At 46.7% G+C, this 20,253-nt stretch overlaps 1 protein-coding gene across 3 annotated transcripts in view; it reads right to left on the bottom strand.

Annotated features, from left to right (window-relative positions):
* The window catches only part of GALNT16 (polypeptide N-acetylgalactosaminyltransferase 16), a 137,672-nt gene that overhangs the window by 61,604 nt on the left and 55,815 nt on the right, over positions 1 to 20,253 (bottom strand). For 2 of the 3 annotated variants that reach the window (XM_048855869.2, XM_048855868.2), the window contains exon 2: positions 3,387 to 3,562. In XM_048855869.2, the coding sequence (XP_048711826.1) occupies positions 3,387 to 3,562 (176 nt within the window). Of the gene's footprint in view, positions 1 to 3,386; positions 3,563 to 16,592; positions 16,728 to 20,253 lie in introns of those variants that run through there. The other variant, XM_048855870.2, reaches the window with a different exon arrangement.

The raw sequence follows: 20,253 nt of genomic DNA, 5'->3' as shown, positions 1-20,253 counted from the left end.
TGACAGATTTGGGCTGATCTGCTCCTCCATAGCCCCGCCACCCAAGTTTGTGGCAATGACAAACATCGGCCAGTTCAGATTCTCACATTTCAGATCAAATTCCCACCCTTAGTATTGGGGCCTGACATTTTTGGCTAATCAAGGCCACATTTAGACTGAATCCACCCCAGGACCTAGGGGAAATAACTGACTTCTTCCCATGACTTATTAGCTCTATGTTTATTACAGCATTTATTACCATTGTTTTATGACTATTACTTAAACTGTTGCCATTCTTTCCCCGCACATTTATTGCCATTGTTTACAACTATTCTAAGTGCGGACTATTTTGTTCCTTACAGAGTGTTACTACTGTGACAGTGGCTTATTACTGCAATTTTCAGGCATATAAAGAAGCCCTGATCAAGACAAAGTGGAAGACTTGTGACCAGGCAGGAGACATACTGTATTTATTATTGCTTTAAAATAACTGGGTGGGTTGTTTTTTTAAGGACTATTAAGATGACAAGATGTGGGCAAGTACAGAGATTTGTCTATGCTTATTTGGAAAGGGGTTCCCAGCTCCTCAGCAAATTTCAGAGTCACATCAGGGGAGGAAGAAGCTGATATAAAAAGGTTCGGTCTCTCTTTGTGCTGGGTAGAATAATATTAGTCTCTTTTATCCAAAGGATCCCAAAGTGATTGAAAAACTGTATGAACTAACTATGGGCCACAAGTTCAGGCATGTCTCAGCTCTACTTCTGTGCCTGGGGAAAGAGGAGAGTCATAGGTGGCCTTTTGACCTGTGACCTTTAAGGCAGCCAGGGGCCAGTTCCTCTCCTGGCACAAGCAAGAGCAGCCTCAGGGATTTTCTAATTTGTATAATCTGAAATGACTTTCAGGGGGTGTTCCATTAGCCTAGGAGTGCCACAGCACAGTGTAACCTGACATGCCCCATTCTGCCCCAACATGCCTCCAGAATAACCACTGCACTGGAGGGGAGGGCCAGCCACCTACACTGACTTGATGCCAGTCGGGATGTGTCTATATTGCAGCTGGGAGTTGCGGTTCCCAGCTTAGGTAAACAGACTTGCACTAGCTCAACTCAAGGTAGTGCCTAAAAATAGCAGTGTGGAAGTGGTGACACAGGTGATAGCTTGGGCTAGTCGCCCAAGCTTGGACCCAGGGGGCCGGTCGGGTGGCTAGCCCAAGCTGCCAGCTGTGCTACAATATCCACCCTGCTATATTTAGGTGCTAGCTCGAGCTGAGCTGCAGCTCCCACCTGCAGTGTGGACCTAGCCCCAGGGATTCTCCTCTGCAAGAGGAATCCCCAGCTGCCCTGCAGCTCTCCGTGAGAGCAGCACAAAGTGGATGAAGAAGGGGCCTTGGATCTGGCCTTAGGTTTACAGAAATCACTGTGTATTCTCTTCCTTAGGGCATGGCTACACTTGCAGATGTAGAGCGCTGTGAGTTAAACCAGCCTTCGTAGAGTGCAGTAGGGAAAGCGCTGCAATCTGTCCACTGACAGCTGACAGCGCACTGGCATGGCCACATTTGCAGCGGCATTGGGAGCGGTGCATTATGGGCAGCTATCCCAGCATGCAAGTGACTGCAATGTGCTTTTCAAATGGGGGTGGGGTGGGGTGGAGTGTGACAGGGAGTGTGTTGTGTGTATGTGGAGGGAGAGAGAGTGGGTTTTTGGGGTGCTGAAAATGTGTCAGTGTGCTGTCTTGTAAGTTCAGACCCCCTTCCTCTCTCTCACTCACTCAAAGCAAACAGTAAATGTTTGCTTTTTCTCGGAGCTGATAAGCAGCCGGCTTCTCCGAAATGGAGCTTTGAAACAGCATTTCTGCATTCCTGCAGCCAATTTCACAATGACAAAAGTGGCCACTGTATTAAGGGGATTATGGGACGTTTCTGGAGGCTGATCAGGGCGCAGTAAAGCAACACCTCATTCACACTGGCACTGCGGCGCACCAGTGGGGACACAGCAAACGTTATTCCACAGTGTGGACGGGGAGTGAGCTAGTGCGCCCGGGGCTCCTTTACTGCGCTGTAACTCGCAAGTGTAGCCAAGCCCTTGGACATTTTGCTGTTAAGCCCAAAGACTGTCTTCCTCTGTTTTAGAGGCACTTACTACATGTTGGGTGCTACAGCAATCAAAATAGATAAATAATAATTCACCAGTGAACTGCACCCATTTCTCTGACAGAGCACAATAGCTGATTATCAGAGAACAGCAGTTCTACCCAGCAGGAAGTGGTGTGTTGTTAATTCCATATGTGGCACTGTTGCCTTTGGGTCATGAAGGAACCAGTCCCTAGCACGGTGCTTGGAGCAGAGCTCTGTGCTGCTGGAGGAGCCATCTTTCAGAGGAGGTATGTAGCCAAGATCCTGACCACCTGCAGTCACTATAGGTCCAACCGTGCCAACCGTAAGGCTGTGGCTGTTAACCCTGGATTGCTGATTCCAGTTTAGGTAATTACTCCTTGGCTCCACACATTCCCTGTGCAGTTTCCCTTCTTGCCCTATATTGCTGTGCAGTGTCAGGCAGCGTCTGCATTCCACCCCAAAGGTTCATTTCAGAAGTGAGTAGAGTGGGTCTGTTCTTGTTCAGGCCCTTACACCACACCTGCCATCATCAAACATACATCATCAAAGCCCTGTGTTACAATGATCTTCTATTTCTGTAGTACCTTTCACCCAAATGTATAACAGTTTAAGACAGTGAAGATATTAATGGCTTAAGGAGGGTGTTAGTCAGCAGAATGAATTTCCCCACCGTGAAAAAAGCCAAGAGTGTGGGTGTTTTGCAAAATGTATAAAAAATGTCTGGTGTGAGTAGTAAATAAACGTGTTGGTCTCATCTGAACCACATCTGCATACATCCCAAACCCACCACACAGTGTGGAAAGACTGGCTCTCACTGCTCCAGAACACTACAGGCCAGAGACGGTTAGGGCCTGAGAGGCGAGGCGTGTTCGGGAAGAAGTGCAGGTCTGCACTAACAGAGTGTGTTGCAGGTCGGGATGGATGTTCACTGGGAAATCTGTGGAAGGAGGCAAGAAGGACAGGTGCAGGCTGGGTGGTTTGAGTCGCCATGGCAGGTCTATGCAGGGCTGAAATAACAAGACAGAGCTCTAGGTCTGGGTTAAGGCTATTGGCACAGCACGGCAATGGGGGGTGGTGCAGGGCTGGAATAGCAGGAGTCTGTGTGTGTTCATTCAAGACCCACAAGATCCTGTTGGAGAAACAGAAAGCTAGGTGAAAGGGAGACCCTGCCAATGCACACAATCTGTTCTTCACTAACAGGGGGCATAACAACACAGGGATGGCAGGGGTAACGGGAACCGAGAGGCCTCAGCACAAGAAGGTGGCCCTGGCTTTGAACAAGGGTAGTGTGGTACCTGTAATGCCTGGTGTCCCGAATGGGCCGGTCACTGCTGAGTTTGTCGCTCTCCATCTGGTTAAAAGCATGTTGTCGGTATGGGTCTTCTCCGGCCTTCAGCAGCTTGGAGGACAGGTAAGCCTTTTCATCCAAACCCCTCAGGCTGCTCTTCTCTGCTTGTGGGACTCTGGTCACCTAGAACAGACACAAGTGTCAGAGCACATGGGAGAGAGGCGTACTAATGTGTCAAAAGTAAATTCAGCGTGATGCACAATCGCACACACAGCCACGTCACTGAGGGCTTTCCTATACTTGGAGCTGGTGGCGTGATTCCCAGCGTGAGGAGACAGACCTGCGCTGGCTCTCATCCAGCTAGCACACAAAAAAGCAGAGCGTAGCACAACCAGCTGGAGAGGCTAACCACCCTGAGTATGTGCCAAGCATTTCAGACGTGTACATACTCAGGGCAGCTAGCCCCTCCCACCAGTCGCACTGCTGCAGCTACATTTTGTTTTTAGCATGCTGGCTTGATCAGAGCTCACACAAGTATGTCTCCTCGAGCTGGGACTCATCTCCAAGTGCACAAACCCCCACTGCACTCTGGCAGATGCACAGATACAATGGTCATGAGGGCCGTGTAAGAACCAGAACAGAAGTCCTGTCAACACTATGACTCAGAGTTGACATGTCAGCATCATATCCCACTTCCCACTTGGGCTGAAAATAGTTTGGCTGCCAGTGTAGACAGGGCCAAATCATGGTTAGCACCTATAACACAGAGTGGGCTAGACTCCATTTGCCTGAACGCTCTCCCAGCTCAGAGGGGATGTGGTTTTGCCAGCAGGTTCCAGGCGATAGGGTCAAAGAAAAATATTTGTTAAAGTGGTTGAGAAAAGCCATTGATGAGCCAGTTGTCAATAACGGCTCCCACATTCACATGGAGTGAATTTAATGCTGGGCTTCAGGTGCCAGCATGGCAGCCCTGCACCTGAATTCTGTTCATGGAATGGGTACAGATTTCACCTCCTCTGTCTACCTTAGTTAGCAATCTTAGGTATTAGCTTGCTTTCCCCAGAATGTAGATTACACAATTACATGTCCAACACAGCGTAATGCCGACATTTGACAACTAGTAATACAGACACTGGGAGTGGAACAAGACAAGGACACAGCTTCAACCCCCACTGAAATACATTGGAGCAGACAGAGGTTTTGGTTGAAGAGAAAAAACAGTGGTAAACTATTTGCTTAAAAACACAAAGGGACTATTGGTGTCTGTGCAACATTAGGAGTTTAAAAACCAGAACAAATTATTTACAGCAGCAGAATCTGATGGCACAAGCCAAGCCATGCACAGCTGGATATAATGGCCAAATAATTTTCTCTACTTCCGTGTGAAGAAGCGATTGAAATCTGTAGGATCCCAGCTCTGTGGGAAAACATGGGTGGATTCTATGGCATCATTCCCACCTTCTCCTAACCCCACAGAGGTGGGCGATCCAGGGATACTGGGATCCCCTGTCTACATTAATTCTGATTTCCTCAGTGTTAGTCTTGATCAGGTTTCTGCTTCTGCAATGGGACTCCCCTTTAGAGGGTGCCTGAGGGCAATGGCCTAGGAGTAGTCCCTAGTAGCACAGCTATTGCAGGAGTTGTGCTGTCATACAGGTGGGATGGGAAGCAATGCAGAGACCTAAAACCTCTGCAGATCCTGGAGGATTCTGAAGATTTAGGGTGCCAAATTTCCTGCCATTTCCAAAAGGAGGCAACCCCAAGACTTCAGAGAGACCTAAAAGAGCTAGATAACTGGGCAACATGAAGACAAATGAAATTCAATGTGGACAAGTACAAGGTAATAAACCCTGGAATGGAACTGAATTACTCATGAACACTAATGGATTCTAAATTGACTATAACCACTCAGAGTAAGTACCTGAACATCCCCATGGACAGATCAAGGAAACCCTGCACTTGATGTGCAGAGGTGGGAAAACAGCAAGCAACGTATTGGAATATATGGAGCAGGTCGTCAAGGAATCATGGTGCAGGTCCTCTAGTAATAAATTCTGAAGCACTTAGAGGAGAGGAAAGTGATCAGGAACAGTCAGCATGGATTCACCAAGGGCAAGTCATGCCTGACAAACCTAATAGCCTTCTATGACGAGATAAATGGCTATGTAGATGAGGGGAAAGCAGTGGATGTGTTATTCCTTGACTTTAGCAAAGCTTTTGACACGGTCTCCCACAGTATTCTTGCCAGCAAGTTAAAGAAGTATGGGCTGGATGAATGGACATAAGGTGGATAGAAAGCTGGTTAGATCGTCGGGCTCAACAGCCACTGATCAATGGCTCCATATCTAGTTGGCAGCCGGTATCAAGTGGAGTGCTCCAAGGGTCGGTCCTGGGTCGGTTTTGTTCAATATCTTCATTAATGATCTGGAGGATGGCATGGATTGCACCCTCAGCAAGTTTGCAGATGACACTAAACTGGGAGGAGTGGTAGATACACTGGAGGGTAGGGATAGGATACAGAGGGACCTAGACAAATTAGAGGATTGGGCCAAAAGAAATCTGATGAGGTTCAACAAGGACAAGTGCAGAGTCCTGCACTTAGGACGGAAGAATCCAATGCATCGCTACAGACTAGGGACCGAATGGCTAGGCAGCAGTTGTGCAGAAAAGGACCTAGGGGTTACAGTGGATGAGAAGCTGGATATGAGTCAACAGTGTGCCCTTGTTGCCAAGAAGGCCAACGGCAATTTGGGCTGTATACGTAGGAGCATTGCCAGCAGATCGAGAGACGTGATCATTCCCCTCTATTCGACATTGGTGAGGCCTCATCTGGAGTACTGTGACCAGTTTTGGACCCCACACTACAAGAAGGATGTGGGAAAATTGGAAAGTGTCCAGCGGAGGACAACAAAAATGATTAGGGGACCCTGAACACATGACTTACGAGGAGAGGCTGAGGGAACTGGAATTGTTTAGTCTGCAGAAGAGAAGAATGAGGGGGGATTTGATAGCTGCTTTCAACTACCTGAAGGGGGGTTCCAAAGAGGATAGATCTAGACTGTTCTCAGTGGCACCAGATGACAGAACAAGGAGTAACAGTCTCAAATTGCAATGGGGGAGGTTTAAGTTGTGTAGTGGGGTGGTTATCCGCTCCTGCCCTGTGGGGCTTAAAAACCCGCCCTGGGAGAGAGCTAGGGCTGAGGGCAAGAAAAGCTAGGCTGATTGGGGAAATGACCGCAGCTGGGCCATGGCCCAATCAGGCCGCAGCTGGGCCAAAAAGGGGCTGCTTGGCTGAAGCTTAGCCAGTCTCTCCCTGCATTCAGAGAGGGAAGGACCTGGCTGCAGAGACCTGAGGGAGTACCTAGATTGGAGCAGGGCTGAGGGGGAAAGGCTGGGGAGCTCTGTCCTGAAAACCGCAGGCTGCAAGGCCTAGATTAGGGCCTATTAGGTACTGGTGTTGCAAGGGGGCAGACAGAGGCAGCAGGTCCAAACCCCCTCATCTGTGATGAGTGGCTGATATACTGCAGGCTGCCCTGGGGAGCGGGACTAAGCGATGACTGGCAGTAGCCAAGACTGAGGCGAGGTGGGGGTAGTTGGTGGGGGTTCCCTGGGGATGATAGACCCTCAGGGAGTGTTGGGGTTTACTGCCAGGGGGCAGCACCCAAGTGGGAGGAGGCACTGGGTCCTGGGAGGGACTGGGGCTGGCGGTAAAGCAGATCACCAGACAGCAGAGGGCGCTCCACAGGCTGACAAGCTAATTCCCAAGGACAACCAGCAGGAGGTGTCGCTGGGTGAGTCTGGCTCTATTACAGTTGGATGTTAGGAAAAACTTTTTCACAAGGAGGGTGGTGAAACACTGGAATGGATTACCTAGGGAGGTGGTGGAATCTTCTTCCTTAGAGGTTTTCTAGGTCAGGTTTGACAAAGCCCTGGCTGGGATGATTTGTTTGGGGATTGGTCCTGCTTTGAGTAGGGGGTGGACCTCCTTAGGTCCCTTCCAACCTGATATTCTATGATATATGAAGAGAGAGACAGAGAATACTGAAACTACTGCAATGCCATTATATAAATATTTTCATGGTGAGAGTGTAAGTTTTGTCAAACCAATCTCCAAAAGGATATAGCAGCAACAGAAAACTTTCAGCGGTGGATGACAAAAATTATTACAGGGTTGAGGAAAAGTTAAAAGGATTAAGATTGTTTAGTTTGGAAAGGAGATGAATAGAAGAGGGGACAAAATAAAGGTCCAGAAAACAATGAATGCTATAGTGAAGATCAGTCAGGTGCTCAGCTTACCCTCTCTCATACTACAAGAGCAAGGGGATGTTTGATAAAATTGAAAGGCAACAACACACTTATCAATAAAAGGAAATATTTTTCAATACAAAGCATAGTTAACTGGTGGAACTCATTGCCAAAAGATATAATTGATTCCAAGAGCATAGTGTGATTCAAAAAAATATTAGAGATGTATACAGTCAGTTTCACTTCCTGGTTCTCAAACACTAACCTCTTGCTCTTGAATTTCACTTTCACTGGAAGGGAAATTTTCACTAGTCATAAAAAACTTAGAAACTTTTTTCTTTTTAAATTTCCATTCCTATTAGGTTTGGTAAAACTGACATACTCCCCAAAAACACAGCTTAAATTCCAGGAACAAGCTATTTGAGCATGTCTCTTTAAATGTTCTGCAATCACTCAGTGTCCCTCCAATAGTTAGTCTTGCACTTCCATGCCCTGGCAGAGTAACAACTGCTTTCATTCTCTAGCGTTATAGATGCATGAACAATGCACATGGTTCTGCCAGTGGTAACAACCCTTTCAGAGCCATTTAATTTAAGGATAGATGGCTACAAGTAAGTCATCTAGAGTTTGTCTCACATTATTACTTTTTAAATCTGTTGTATAAATAAAAACGTTTGGAATGTTTTTTAGCCAAAATTGTTTCTAGTTTTTCATCCTCAGTCAGTATCTTTTTATCCCATATGTAACATTAAGAGTCTGATTATATTTTCTTTGCACAACCAAAACTTCTAGGAAAATAAATAGGAGTTCTCATCTCCCATTAATTTCAGTAGGAACAGAAGCAGATCCTAAATTAGTAAGGCCAGGAAAACCTATTGAAATATAATGAAATCTGTCTTCGTCCTTCACCCAGAACTTAAACTGAACACTGAACCAAAACCTTGAGGTTCCAATATTGTTTGCATAATATTTTACATTGTTTCAGATGCCCTTCATATCATACCTATCAAGGTTCACCCACACATTATCACGTAGAGAAGGTGTGCAAAGTGGAAGGTTCAAGTGTCCCCTTCCCAGATCTTATCTTGGCTTGGAAATGGACAGGCTCTCTGCCTACTCTGTTTTCATTATAAACATTTTTAAGTCAATTTAGTGCTGATAATTGTCAGCTCTGGAGACTGAGAGTACGTCTGCACTGCACACACAGTCCGAGTCTGCGGTGCCCAGGTTTGTGAACTTGTATTTTCGAGCATCCGCACTGCAGTGGAAACTCAGGCCTTGCACCTGCGCTGGCATGTCCATACTGTACTCTGCAGACCTGAATCAGAACTCCAGCATCTGTGGGCATTTACTATCTTATCCCAAGATTCTTGGGGCCCTCTGCTGCAAGCCCTCCACAGTGAGTCGTCAGAGAACTTGCCCGCGGGAGCTTGTTGAAAGAAGTTTGGGTGATGTTTGACCACAATCACATCCAGCTGAGCCATTTTGTGTCACACACTCCCTGCAGCCAGAGTCAACTTGGATCCCGCCCTGCTGGAAGAACAGCTCCACCTCATGCTCTCAGTCCTACTTCAGGACACAGGCGGAGCATCTGCAACATGCTGGTGAACATTTTGGCAGCAGTCTTTGAACTGCCAGAGGCACCTCTGGAGGGGGATACTGACATACCGGCTGTGAACCAGGTGGTGCTGCTCATGCCTGTTGTAGCCTTAGCTGCAGATTTCCCTCTCTGTCGACCAGCACTTCTAGAGCAGGGCCACCAGCACAAACTGGAGGGATCACAGCATCATGCGGCCCTGGGATGACCAATAGCATGGTCAGAACTTTCGCATGAAGAAGCGGATGTTCCTGGAGGTTTGTGATCAGCTTGTCACTACCCTCCCGTGTCAGGATACTCACATGAGGCAGGCTATGTCCACCCAGAAGCAGGTCGATGAGGGCCATCTGGAAGCTGGTTGTCCCAGACAGCTACAGGTCTGTGGCTAACAAGTTTGGAGCTAGCAAATCAGCTGTGGGATTGTTGTTGGCAGAAATTTGTGAGGTGATCAGGACTGAGTTTTACCAATTGTGGGCAGGTTTTACAAACATTCCTGAAATAATTGCTGGCTTTTTGAGACTGAGCTTTCCAAACTGCACTGGGGCCACTAATGGGACTCATGTGCCCATAGTCTGCCCGCTACAAGGAGCACATAAACCACAAAGGGTGCTACTCCATCATTATGCAGGCCCTGGTTGACCACAGGGACAGATTCATGGACCCTCATGTTGGAGGCACCGGCAGGGTGCATGATGCCAGTGTGTTCCAGAAATGGGTATTTTACCTTCATGGAGAAGCTGGGACATTATTCCCACCAAATGACTTGGTTATAAATGGAGTCACTATCCCCACCATTATGAAACCACACCCTGAGTTCAGAAGATCAGGCAAAAGAAGGTTCAGCTACACACTCAGTAGCTGTAGGATGGTGGTGGAATGTGCATTTGGCCGATTAAATCCTGTTGGCATTGCCTTCCAAACCGTTTGGATGCCAGTGTCACACAGTCTGCATTATTGTGGCTTGCTGCACCCTACACACTGCTTGTGAGGAGAAGGGGGACTCTTTTTTCCAGGAATGGATTCAGGACACTGCTGGATTTCTGAACTGGTACACACAGCCAGACAGTGTGCCTGTCAAGACTGGTGCCAGTCCTGATTTCCTGGCATGCAATGGAAATCAGGGATGTTTTGTGTGCCTACATAATGGGTATGCATGGCCCTATCCATGAGGGGGAATGAAATGGTATCTGAGGTGTGTGTGTGTGTGTTTGTGGTATTTCTTATACATGTGTAGGTATTGTGTGTCATGATGAATTCCATAAAAACTTCCATGTTATGCATTCTGTCCATATTAGCAATGTACTGCCATTCACAGTTGGTGGATTACTGTGACCACAGATTGTCAATTTTTATTATGAAACTTGACATTGGGTATCCGATGACCTTCATTAACATTCGTGCCACTTTTACCATTACACACAATAAGCATTTTTATGGTTGCCTTCTGTGCAAATCCAAGATTTTATTTCTCATGGGTATGTACAGGATGCTGCACTGCATATCATAATGGCAGCTGGTTTGGTTGTAATAGTGAAACAAAATTTGTTTAAAAACAGTCAAAGGACCATGATTTCTTTGTCCTTTCTGGCACGTTTTGTGCATGTAGGCACACTTGGATGGGAATGGATGAGTGTACAGGGTGCACTTGTCCGTTCCATGACCCACTGTTTTCCTGTGACATGGCCCATCCACCCCCTGAATTATCCAAAAGATGGACGCTCTGCAGGGTGCAATAGTGCTAAGGGGACTTGGGCCATGGATCTGGAGAAGGAGATACTGGTTGCACTGGAGCCTGCAGTCTGGTAGCCATCTCCCGCAGTAAGTGCTTGAACAGCTCCTGCTGCTGAGCTCTGTTGTTCGTCCTCAGCTGGCAGTCATGCTCCGTGAATCTGTCTGCCAATCTCCCCTCACGCTGTGCAGCCTCTGTTGCTGCCTGTCTCAACAGGGAGTTGGGAACAGTGAGTGTGTGGCAGAATGGTACGGTGCACTGTATTACATGGGAGAGGTTTGTGAGGCAATGAGTTGTGGCACACCAACCCATACATAAACCAATCTGCAAGTAACTAGTAAAAATGTCATGATAACTGCCTGTATAATTTCATCTTTCTGTGGTGTCCATTTTGAATCCCATGTGGCAGTAGGGGGTGAAGGGAGATAGGAGAATGACATGGGTCCTGCCCTGAACAGAAGTGCACCAAAATCCTGGTTTGTATTAAAAATTAAATAGGTCCATAAACTGGAAATCTCTCTCATTCATCCATTAATAAAAACAAGCATAGTGGTTGAAACTTACCAGCCTTCAACTCCAGCTCCAGCGCTGATTCTGATGCCAGTTTTGCAGTGGGCTGCTCCCCAGGGCCGTGCCCAAAAAGGTCCTCACAGTACATATCCAGGCTATGCAGTACCTATTCCAGCCACACAGCCTCTTCTGTTACTGGCCTCATCCAGCGCCTAGCTCTCCTCTGGTGGTGCCAGTGATAGGAGGGATAAAAGATCACCATCGTCACTCAGCAGAGGGTCATGCATCATGTGGGGCACAGTGCTAGGTGCCATTCCCATTGCCCAGTCAAATTCCTCAGAAGAGGCTGAAAGATAGGGAGTTCCCAGAGATGCCATTAGCATCCTTGATTTTCCAGTAGTCTGTCTTCTACTGTGTGATCTGCTGTTGGCATTGTTTGGCTGTCTGGTCGATCCTCAACGCTGCCAGTCAGTTGGATATCATTTTTATACACATGCTCATTTCTCACGCTCTTGCTGCAGTCCAATGCCTTGCTTGCCTCATGCCAGAGGTTAACCAGAATCCAGCTGGGTTACCTGGTCAGCTAGCAGTGCACCTGAGGCAGGACTTCGCCTTGTTGCTGGCCACAGATAATAATTGTTAGCATTGACTATGTTTGTTGTTTCTATTGAGCAGTCTGTGTGGCAATAAAGGGTTAATCGCAGAGCAGCTGTTTTTAATCAGGAGATTGCTTCCGGTTCCTGGGAAGCAAGTGACAAGCTTTGGAATCTAATGGTTATCCCAGTCCCAGTGGAGTGTGGGATAGTGTTGGCGGACTCTCCAGGCCCAAGTCTGACAACCCAGACTTGAGCTGCTTTCACACTGCAGAGGGCCTGGACTCTGACCCATGTCACAGACATGGGATCTGACCCAGCCCCCTACCAGGGTCCACGGGCCTGAGTCGGACTAATTTCTGTGTGATTGGAAGGGAGGCTTGGGCTTGAACCTGAGCCTGAGCCCAAGCTTAGTGTGCAGTATAGACATACCCCAAAAAACCTGAGCCTCCAGCTGCTGAAGTCAATGGCAAAGCTTCCATTGGAAGCAGGATTGGACCTTGAAATCTCATTTATTACAGTTACAACATGGGCAACATTGCAAGACTCCCCATTCCATCCAGCTTCCTGCACCAACATCCTCTCCTAAGAGAGTCACTTCCACAGCAGGGAAGGAAACTCAGTACCCATTGCTTACGCAGTTGTTGGCATTTGATAAGACTACTCCTTCCTGACACCTTGTTTGCAAACTTTTTTTTTTTTTTTTTTACTGTTGACCCTGTTACAGTGCTGGAGCAGAAATAAAGCAGGCATATGCACTACATACTTACCACAATCTCTTTACCAATAGTTCTGCTATCAGCACCTAGTGCTATTCCAGTCCTGAACCATCCATTACAGCTTTGCCAACATCCCTGAGTCCTGACCAGTCACCCCTTGCTGTGGGTCCTCACTTCTGATCCTGGCCATGAAGTGTAGAGGCAGATGAAACTGTAACATATCATTTTTGTCAAAAAAAAAAAAAGGTCTCTGATCTTTTCAGACCCTCATTAAGGGTTTGGCTTGGGGAAACTCTACCAAAACACACCCAGAGCACTGGCTTACAAAATGATGGATGAGACTCTCCAAGACTGCAGGATCTTCATAAACCTGAATACCCTGTGACCAAAGTGCAGTAGACAGGCACAGCAAAGCGAATAAAGCACGATCCAAAATGAAGAGAAACTGATTTGTCAAACAGTGTCCCTGGAATGTAGATGTTTTACTACAGCACGTATCACCACAGGTATCGTTGTGAATTCAAAAGACACACAAGCTCGGAGGCAATACCTGCATGGATTCAAGTGACAAGACTTCCAATGAAGTGAGCTGTAGCTCACGAAAGCTTATGCTCAAATAAATTGGTTAGTCTCTAAGGTGCCACAAGTCCTCCTTTTCTTTTTGCGAATACAGACTAACACGGCTGCTACTCTGAAACAAGACTTCCTAGGTATGCCAGAAAGACACTAGAGCTGGAAGATGTAAATTCCAACTTGAGGAGACATACACACTAGCTATGATCGCGTTAATGTGCTAAAAACAGGATTGTAGCTGTTGTGGTGCAAGCCATGGGAGGGGCTAGCCACTGTGAGTACGTACCTATGGTACTGTACTCATGGCAGCTCCTCCCTCCCACTTCTATTTGTAGCATGTTCATTCAATAAGCACGGGTATGTCACCTCTAGCTGGAATTTACACCCCCAGCTCCAGTGTAGACATACCCAGTTAGGGATGGTTTAGGGATAACCCAATCCAGCATTTCAGAGTAGTAGCCGTGTTAGTCTGTATCTGCAAAAAGAAAAGAAGTACTTGTGGCACCTTAGAGACTAACAAATTTATTTGAGCATAAGCTTTTGTGAGCTACAGCTCCCTTCATCGGATGCATGCAGTGGAAAATACAGTGGGGAGATTTATATACACAGAGAACATGAAACAATGGGTGTTACCATACACACTGTAACAAGTGATCAGGTAAGGTAAGCTATTACCAGCAGGAGAGCTGGGGGGGGGGGGGGGAACCTTTTGTAGTGATAATCAAGGTGGATCATTTCCTGCAGTTGATAAGAATGTGTGAGGAAGGGAGGGGGGGAATAGTTTTACTTTGTGTAATGACACATCCACTCCCAGCATGCCACAATGTGAGGATTAATTAGATAGTTCACTAGAGCTCACTGAGGCCCAAAAATGTGGCCTGCAACTGCCCTCAAATTTTGTTCTGTTTTAGTCATGAATCCACAAAGATTAAGGGCAATAGCCCAGACCCTGCTATTTTGTTGTTCTTGGGAGGCTGTGGGCACTTTCTGTTCACAATTTTTTGAGGCCCCATTCTTCTCTACATGACAGTCTAACTACTTCCTGTAAAGCTGGTTGATGAGAGCTGTGAATTCAAGCAACCAGAAATTTCTATTTGTTGCTCAAGGAAGAAGTCAGTATGAACACATATTGGCGTTGAGTGCATTTATATTGATGTTTAAGGGGCACAATATGTGCACTTATGTACAAATTAAGTTTGTTAGCAAACTGACCGTGCAGCCAACGCTTGTGAAATACCCTAAAGGTCTGTCTCTATCCAAAGACCTGTATCCATGGCCACAAGTCTGGAACCATTAATGGGATGCATGGCAATAGAAGGGGAGCAGCTCCTTCTGACTGATGGGTAGAACATTCTCTGTGACAAAGGAAACGTGCTAGAGAATAGCAGTACAGCTCACAAGGTGCTTGAAATCTGAGTGTCTAAACTAGGGATTAGCAAAGTAATTTGGATAAAGTCAGATCTGACCCAAACCTCCAAATGAATTCAAATACTGAACTTTGAGATTAGAAAAATGTGTATAATATTCCCTTCCCCCTTCATCATTTCTTATTTTTGCATGGACTTTCCCCTTCCTGGTTCCAGCCAGTACTGGAAGAGCAGTCGGTGAATGGTGCTGGCTGTTAAGGTTGCTGAAAGCATCCTAGCTTCTATGGAAAACAGACTGTATTTTTGCTTGACCCAAGAGGCCACTGTAAGGTACAATTATCTGAACCATCGCAGATACAGAGTTAGAAACGAATAGTGCCAAGCACAACCAGAAACCTGGGAACCCCGTTTTTTTTAACGGTGTATAGATAGTCTAGTCCTGGTAGTTGGTAAGATTTCAGACTTTAAGTGTACAATGTTCTAATCACCTTGCTGCTTTGTCTCCCCACACCAATGCCCTGCTCCCCCCCCCCCCCGCCCCGAACACTTCAGCTCCAACCTGATTCTAGTGAGCACTTCTGACAGAATATATCCTTTGGAATTCTTAGCCGTCCTCCTGGTAGGCATTTGTCTAGGGTTGCCAGGTGTCCAGTTTTGGACCAAAATGCCCGGTTGAAAAGGGACCCTGGTGGCTCCGGTCAGCACTGCTGATTGGGCCGTAAAAAGTTTGGTTGGCCGCCTGCAGCATGGCAGACAGGGAGCCTGCCCGGCTCCGCGCAGCTCCCAGAAAGCTGCCAGCATCTCACTCTGGCTCCTAGGCTTAGGGGTGGTGATGGAGGCTCTGAGCGCTGCTCCCCACCCCAGCGCCGGCTCCGCAGCTCCCATTGGCCGTAGTTCCTGGCCAATGGGAGCTGCAGGGGCAGTGCCTGCAAACAGGGGCAGTACGCAGAGCTGCCTGGCTCCCCCTGAGCCTAGGAGACAGAGGGAAATGCCAACAGCTTTCCAGGAGCTGCCTAAGGTAAGTGCCGCCCAGATACTGAATCCTTAGCCTAATCCCAATCCCAAACCCCTGCCCTAAGATCCCTCCTGCACCCAAACTCCCTCCTTGAGCCTGCACCCCACACCCCCTCCCGCACCGCAACCCCCTGCCCCAGCCCTAAGCCCCCTTGTGCACCCCAAACTCCTTATCCCTGGCCCCCCTCCAGAGCCTGCATCCCCAGCCCATAGACAATACCTCCTCCTGCACTCTGAACCCCTCATTTCTGGCCCCACTCCGGAGCCCACACCCCAGCCCAGAGCCTGTACCCCCTCCCACACACTCCCAGCCCAGAGCCCCCTCTTACACCCCCAACCCCTCATCTCTGGTGCCACCCCAGAGCCCGCACCCCCAGTTGGAGCCCTCAGCCCCCTCACACTCCAACCCCCTGCCTCAGCCCAGTGAAAATAAGCAAGTAAGCGAGGATGGGGGAGAGCGAGGAACGGAGGGATGGGAGCGTGAGTGAGTGGGGGCGGGGCCTTGGAGAAGGGGTGGGGTGGAGCCTCGGAGAAGGGGCGGGGCAGGGGGCAGCACAAAGGTGTTTGGTTTTCTGCAAATAGAAAGTTATCAACCCTATATTTGTCCAAGCTAACAAATGAAAGCTGTTTTTCTTCCCAAGCTCATTGTCATGCTTGCAGCAGGTCTGCTGGACCAGAGAACATGAAATGGATTTGCTGTGCGTCTGCCCCAATAAACACGGTTTGCCAGGAAGAAAGGGACAGGCCTACCTTACATCCTTCCCCTACAAATAAACACATACACACAAACAAAACCAGAAATAATAATCCTTCCAAACATCCCCCGGCTTTGCAACCCTGACAAACTACTTGATTTAATAAATTACCTCAGATGAGAGAGCTTGCCAACCTCACTTAGACAGATGTTGCTATGGTGACCAAGAGGACAGCCAGCTGTTCAGCTAAGGCTACAGGCTCCCTGCTAGCAGTTTCTTGTAAATGATTATCTGCATGGTGCAGCAGGCATGGGAGCAGAGAATGGTTGTGAAGAGTGCCAGCTGTTTAAACTTGCATTCGATTTTTGCAAACTGCCAGCACTGCACACCACATTGTGGGGAGGGGTTATGCTTTTTCATTTCTCTCTTTGGCGCATGTGCACACGTCTCTTTGCACCCTTACACAGAGAATACAGCAAAGCAGGGCTAGAACAGGCAGAGCTGGGCCCTGGCGGATTCTGCTGGAGCGCAGAATGTCAGACTGGCACCTGCACCGTTCCCTCTCCCAGCCCAATTTGTAGAGGATGTGGCAAAGAAAATGCAGGACGTGACACAGGCACCCCAGAGTCTAGTCCCTTCTGGTCGCAATTGCCCTTTGGCCATCCTTCAGGTCACTTAAACTGGTGCCAGAGGTGTGAGGCCAGCAGACCAGATGCCAGCTCTTGCCAAGGCTTTAGGCCTCTGCTGAGCACTGACAAATTCATTACTGGAAACCAGTCTGTTTCACTTGTGTCTTAGTATGGTTAAGATGAGTATTGGACTTATAACAATGTGTTTAGACGTTATGAAATGCGTGTAAGCTGCTGCGTGCATTAATCTCATTTATATCTTTCTCACATGCTATAAGGTCATATTTAAGTTTTGCTTTGTAACTGTAAAAAATGTTTGCTCTGAAGCTGCAAATCCAGTCAGGAAGAATATCTCCTACCATCAAGAAGGCCCATCAAAACTAAATGGGCCATTGTGGGACATCACAATACAAAGACTTTTTGAATTGCCCACCTCACACCCATGAAGGGGATGTGTGCAAAGGGGCTCATGCCATCAGCTTGAATTCTGGAAGAAGGAAATAAAAATAGCTGATAAGAAAATGTTTTACCTCTTTTGCTGTTTGGACTCTCCCAGGGCCGGAGCTATGAAACCGAAGTAGAGATCCTTAGGGTCAACCTGTCTTTTAGCCCTAAAAGACATTCACAGCTGACAGATTACTACAACTCTGTCACCTTTTGAAACCACAGACTGTAACTCATTTGTATATATATGCTTGCCCGCTTTAACCTTGTAATAACTCTCTCATTTCTTTTCTTAGTTCATAAATCTTTAGGTAGTTTACTATAGGATTGGCTACAAGCATTGTCTTTGCAGTAAAATCTAAGGTGCAAATTGACCTGGGGTAAACGACTAGTCCTTTGGGATGGGGAGTGCCCTGATTATTATTGTGATTTTTGTGTAAATCAACCATCTATCACTAATGACAGGTAGTCCAGCTTGCCTGGGTGGCAAGATAGACTGGAGAGCCCAAGGGGACTGTCTGTGGCTCCATGGTAAGACTGTTATAGTGCTTTAAGAGTTCACACTTGCTACTAGGTTGGTTAAATCTAATTACAGAACACAATCAGTTTGCAAAAAGAAAAGGAGTACTTGTGGCACCTTAGAGACTAACCAATTTATTTGAGCATAAGCTTTCGTGAGCTACAGCTCACTTCATCGGATGCTCAAATAAATTGGTTAGTCTCTAAGGTGCCACAAGTCCTCCTTTTCTTTTTGCAAATACAGACTAAAACGGCTGTTACTCTGAAACCAACCAGTTTGCAGTCTCAGCTCTGCTTTTTTGACAGTCTGCCCTGAGGCTGGCACTCATGGTTCTGAGCCATCCAGACAGTGTGACAGTAATATGTTACATGTTTTTTTATATAGAAAAGAAAAACAAGTCAAGAAAATTGCACACGCACAAGTCTAGAGTAAAATCCTGGCTCCACTACAGTCAGTGACACAACTCCCCTTGACTTCAGTAGAGCCAGGATTTCACCCCTAAGGTCAATACAGCATTCAGGTAGAGGGAAAGCATGCACTCAAAATCAGGAAATGCAGTTAATATTCAACCTTAATTCCAAGGCCTCATGCACAGGACTAAAACTAAAGGACCAGATTGAGAGGTGATATGTGAGGCAGTCTATGCCCACAAGTGGGTGCAAGGGAGTCACACGTTTCACAGATTTTTAAGGACAGAAGGGACTCTCATGATCCAGTCTGATTTCCCACGGATCACAGACTTTCACCAGTCAATGATTCCTGCATGCAGCCCATATGTCCTAGTTTAACTGGAAGTTATCTTTTAGAAAAACATCCAGTCTTGATTTAAAGACTTCAAGAGTGGAGGGATAGCTCAGTGGTTTGAGCATTAGCCTGCTTAAACCCAGGATTGTGAGTTCAATCCTTAAGGGGGCCATTTAGGGATCTGGGGCAAAAATTGGGGATTGGTCCTGCTTTGAGCAGGGGGTTGGACTAAACGACCTCCTGAGGTCCCTTCCAACCCTGATATTCTATGATTCTAAGTGATTGATTATCCACCACGTCCCTAGGTAAATTGTTCCAATGGTTAATTACCCTCACTCTTAAAAATCTGTTATCTCCAGTTTAAATTTGTCTAGCTTCAGCTCCCAGCCACTGGATTTTGTTATATCTTTGCTTGATTAAAGTGGTCTCTACTATCAGAAAACTTCTCCCCATCTAGATACTTATAGACCATTAGGGTGGCCAGATGTTCCAATTTTATAGGGACCATCCCTATTTTTGGGTCTTTTTCTGATAGAGTCTCCCCCACTCCCTCCCCCGATTTTTCACACTTGCTGTCTGGTCACCCTATAGGTCACCCATGATCAAGTCACCTTTTAAGAATCGTTTGGCTTGCACTCCGAAGAGTCAGAAGAAAATAAAACAGGGCTGGCTCTCTTCCATCCTCCCGTTATCTGATTTTCCTGTTACAACCTTGCTCTTCTAGCTCCTCAGTTTGTAAGTTACACCAGCTGAAGTTGTATAAGATCAGAAGGGAGTCTTACATGCAGTAGACACACTGTACTGTCTATGCCATGCTTTACTGCTCAATGATACAGACTCATTAACATTATTACCCATTGCTATCTTATGTCATTAGCTGCTTAATTACCACCTCGGCCTGGGTGGTAATCAAGGGCTAGAACTTGCAAGATAGTTTAGTGCCTTTACCTACAAATGTCTTCTGTGGGAAATGAGAATGCTCAGAACCTCACAGGTTCAGGGGCCAGGTGGGGTTAAGTGACTGCCTAAGATCTGTTTCAGTCTTTGCACCTATCTCCAATGCACACATTGACATGTTGTTGTATATACTCCAATGTTTGAGTTTTTAATTTAATTATGTAAAAAGTGCATGTGTATTTCATATATACACACACACACAAATATAGTTCATACATATTTGATTTTGAACATACTGATGGGGATAAGCGCTTTTGGTTTGGGTAAATTCTTGCTCCTATACAAAGGTTGCCATTCCTATTCATTTCTTATAGTTTAAAGGTTTTTTTAAAAAAACTATCTAGTGGGAAAAAAATAGAAACATGGAAAGACACTGAAAAACAGAGCGGGGGTGATTCTTCAAAAATGCTGAGTAACAACATGAAAAGGAAGCATGTGTCATGGTTTTTCTTTTGTTTTTATCTGAATTCGCTCCTGTTTCATAGAGTCATAGAATCATAGAATATCAGGATTGGAAGGGACTTCAGGAGGTCATCTA

This window comes from Caretta caretta, chromosome 6 (assembly GCF_965140235.1).
Source record: "Caretta caretta isolate rCarCar2 chromosome 6, rCarCar1.hap1, whole genome shotgun sequence".
Lineage (NCBI taxonomy): Eukaryota > Metazoa > Chordata > Testudines > Cheloniidae > Caretta > Caretta caretta.
This window is presented reverse-complemented; position numbering and strand designations above follow the sequence as displayed.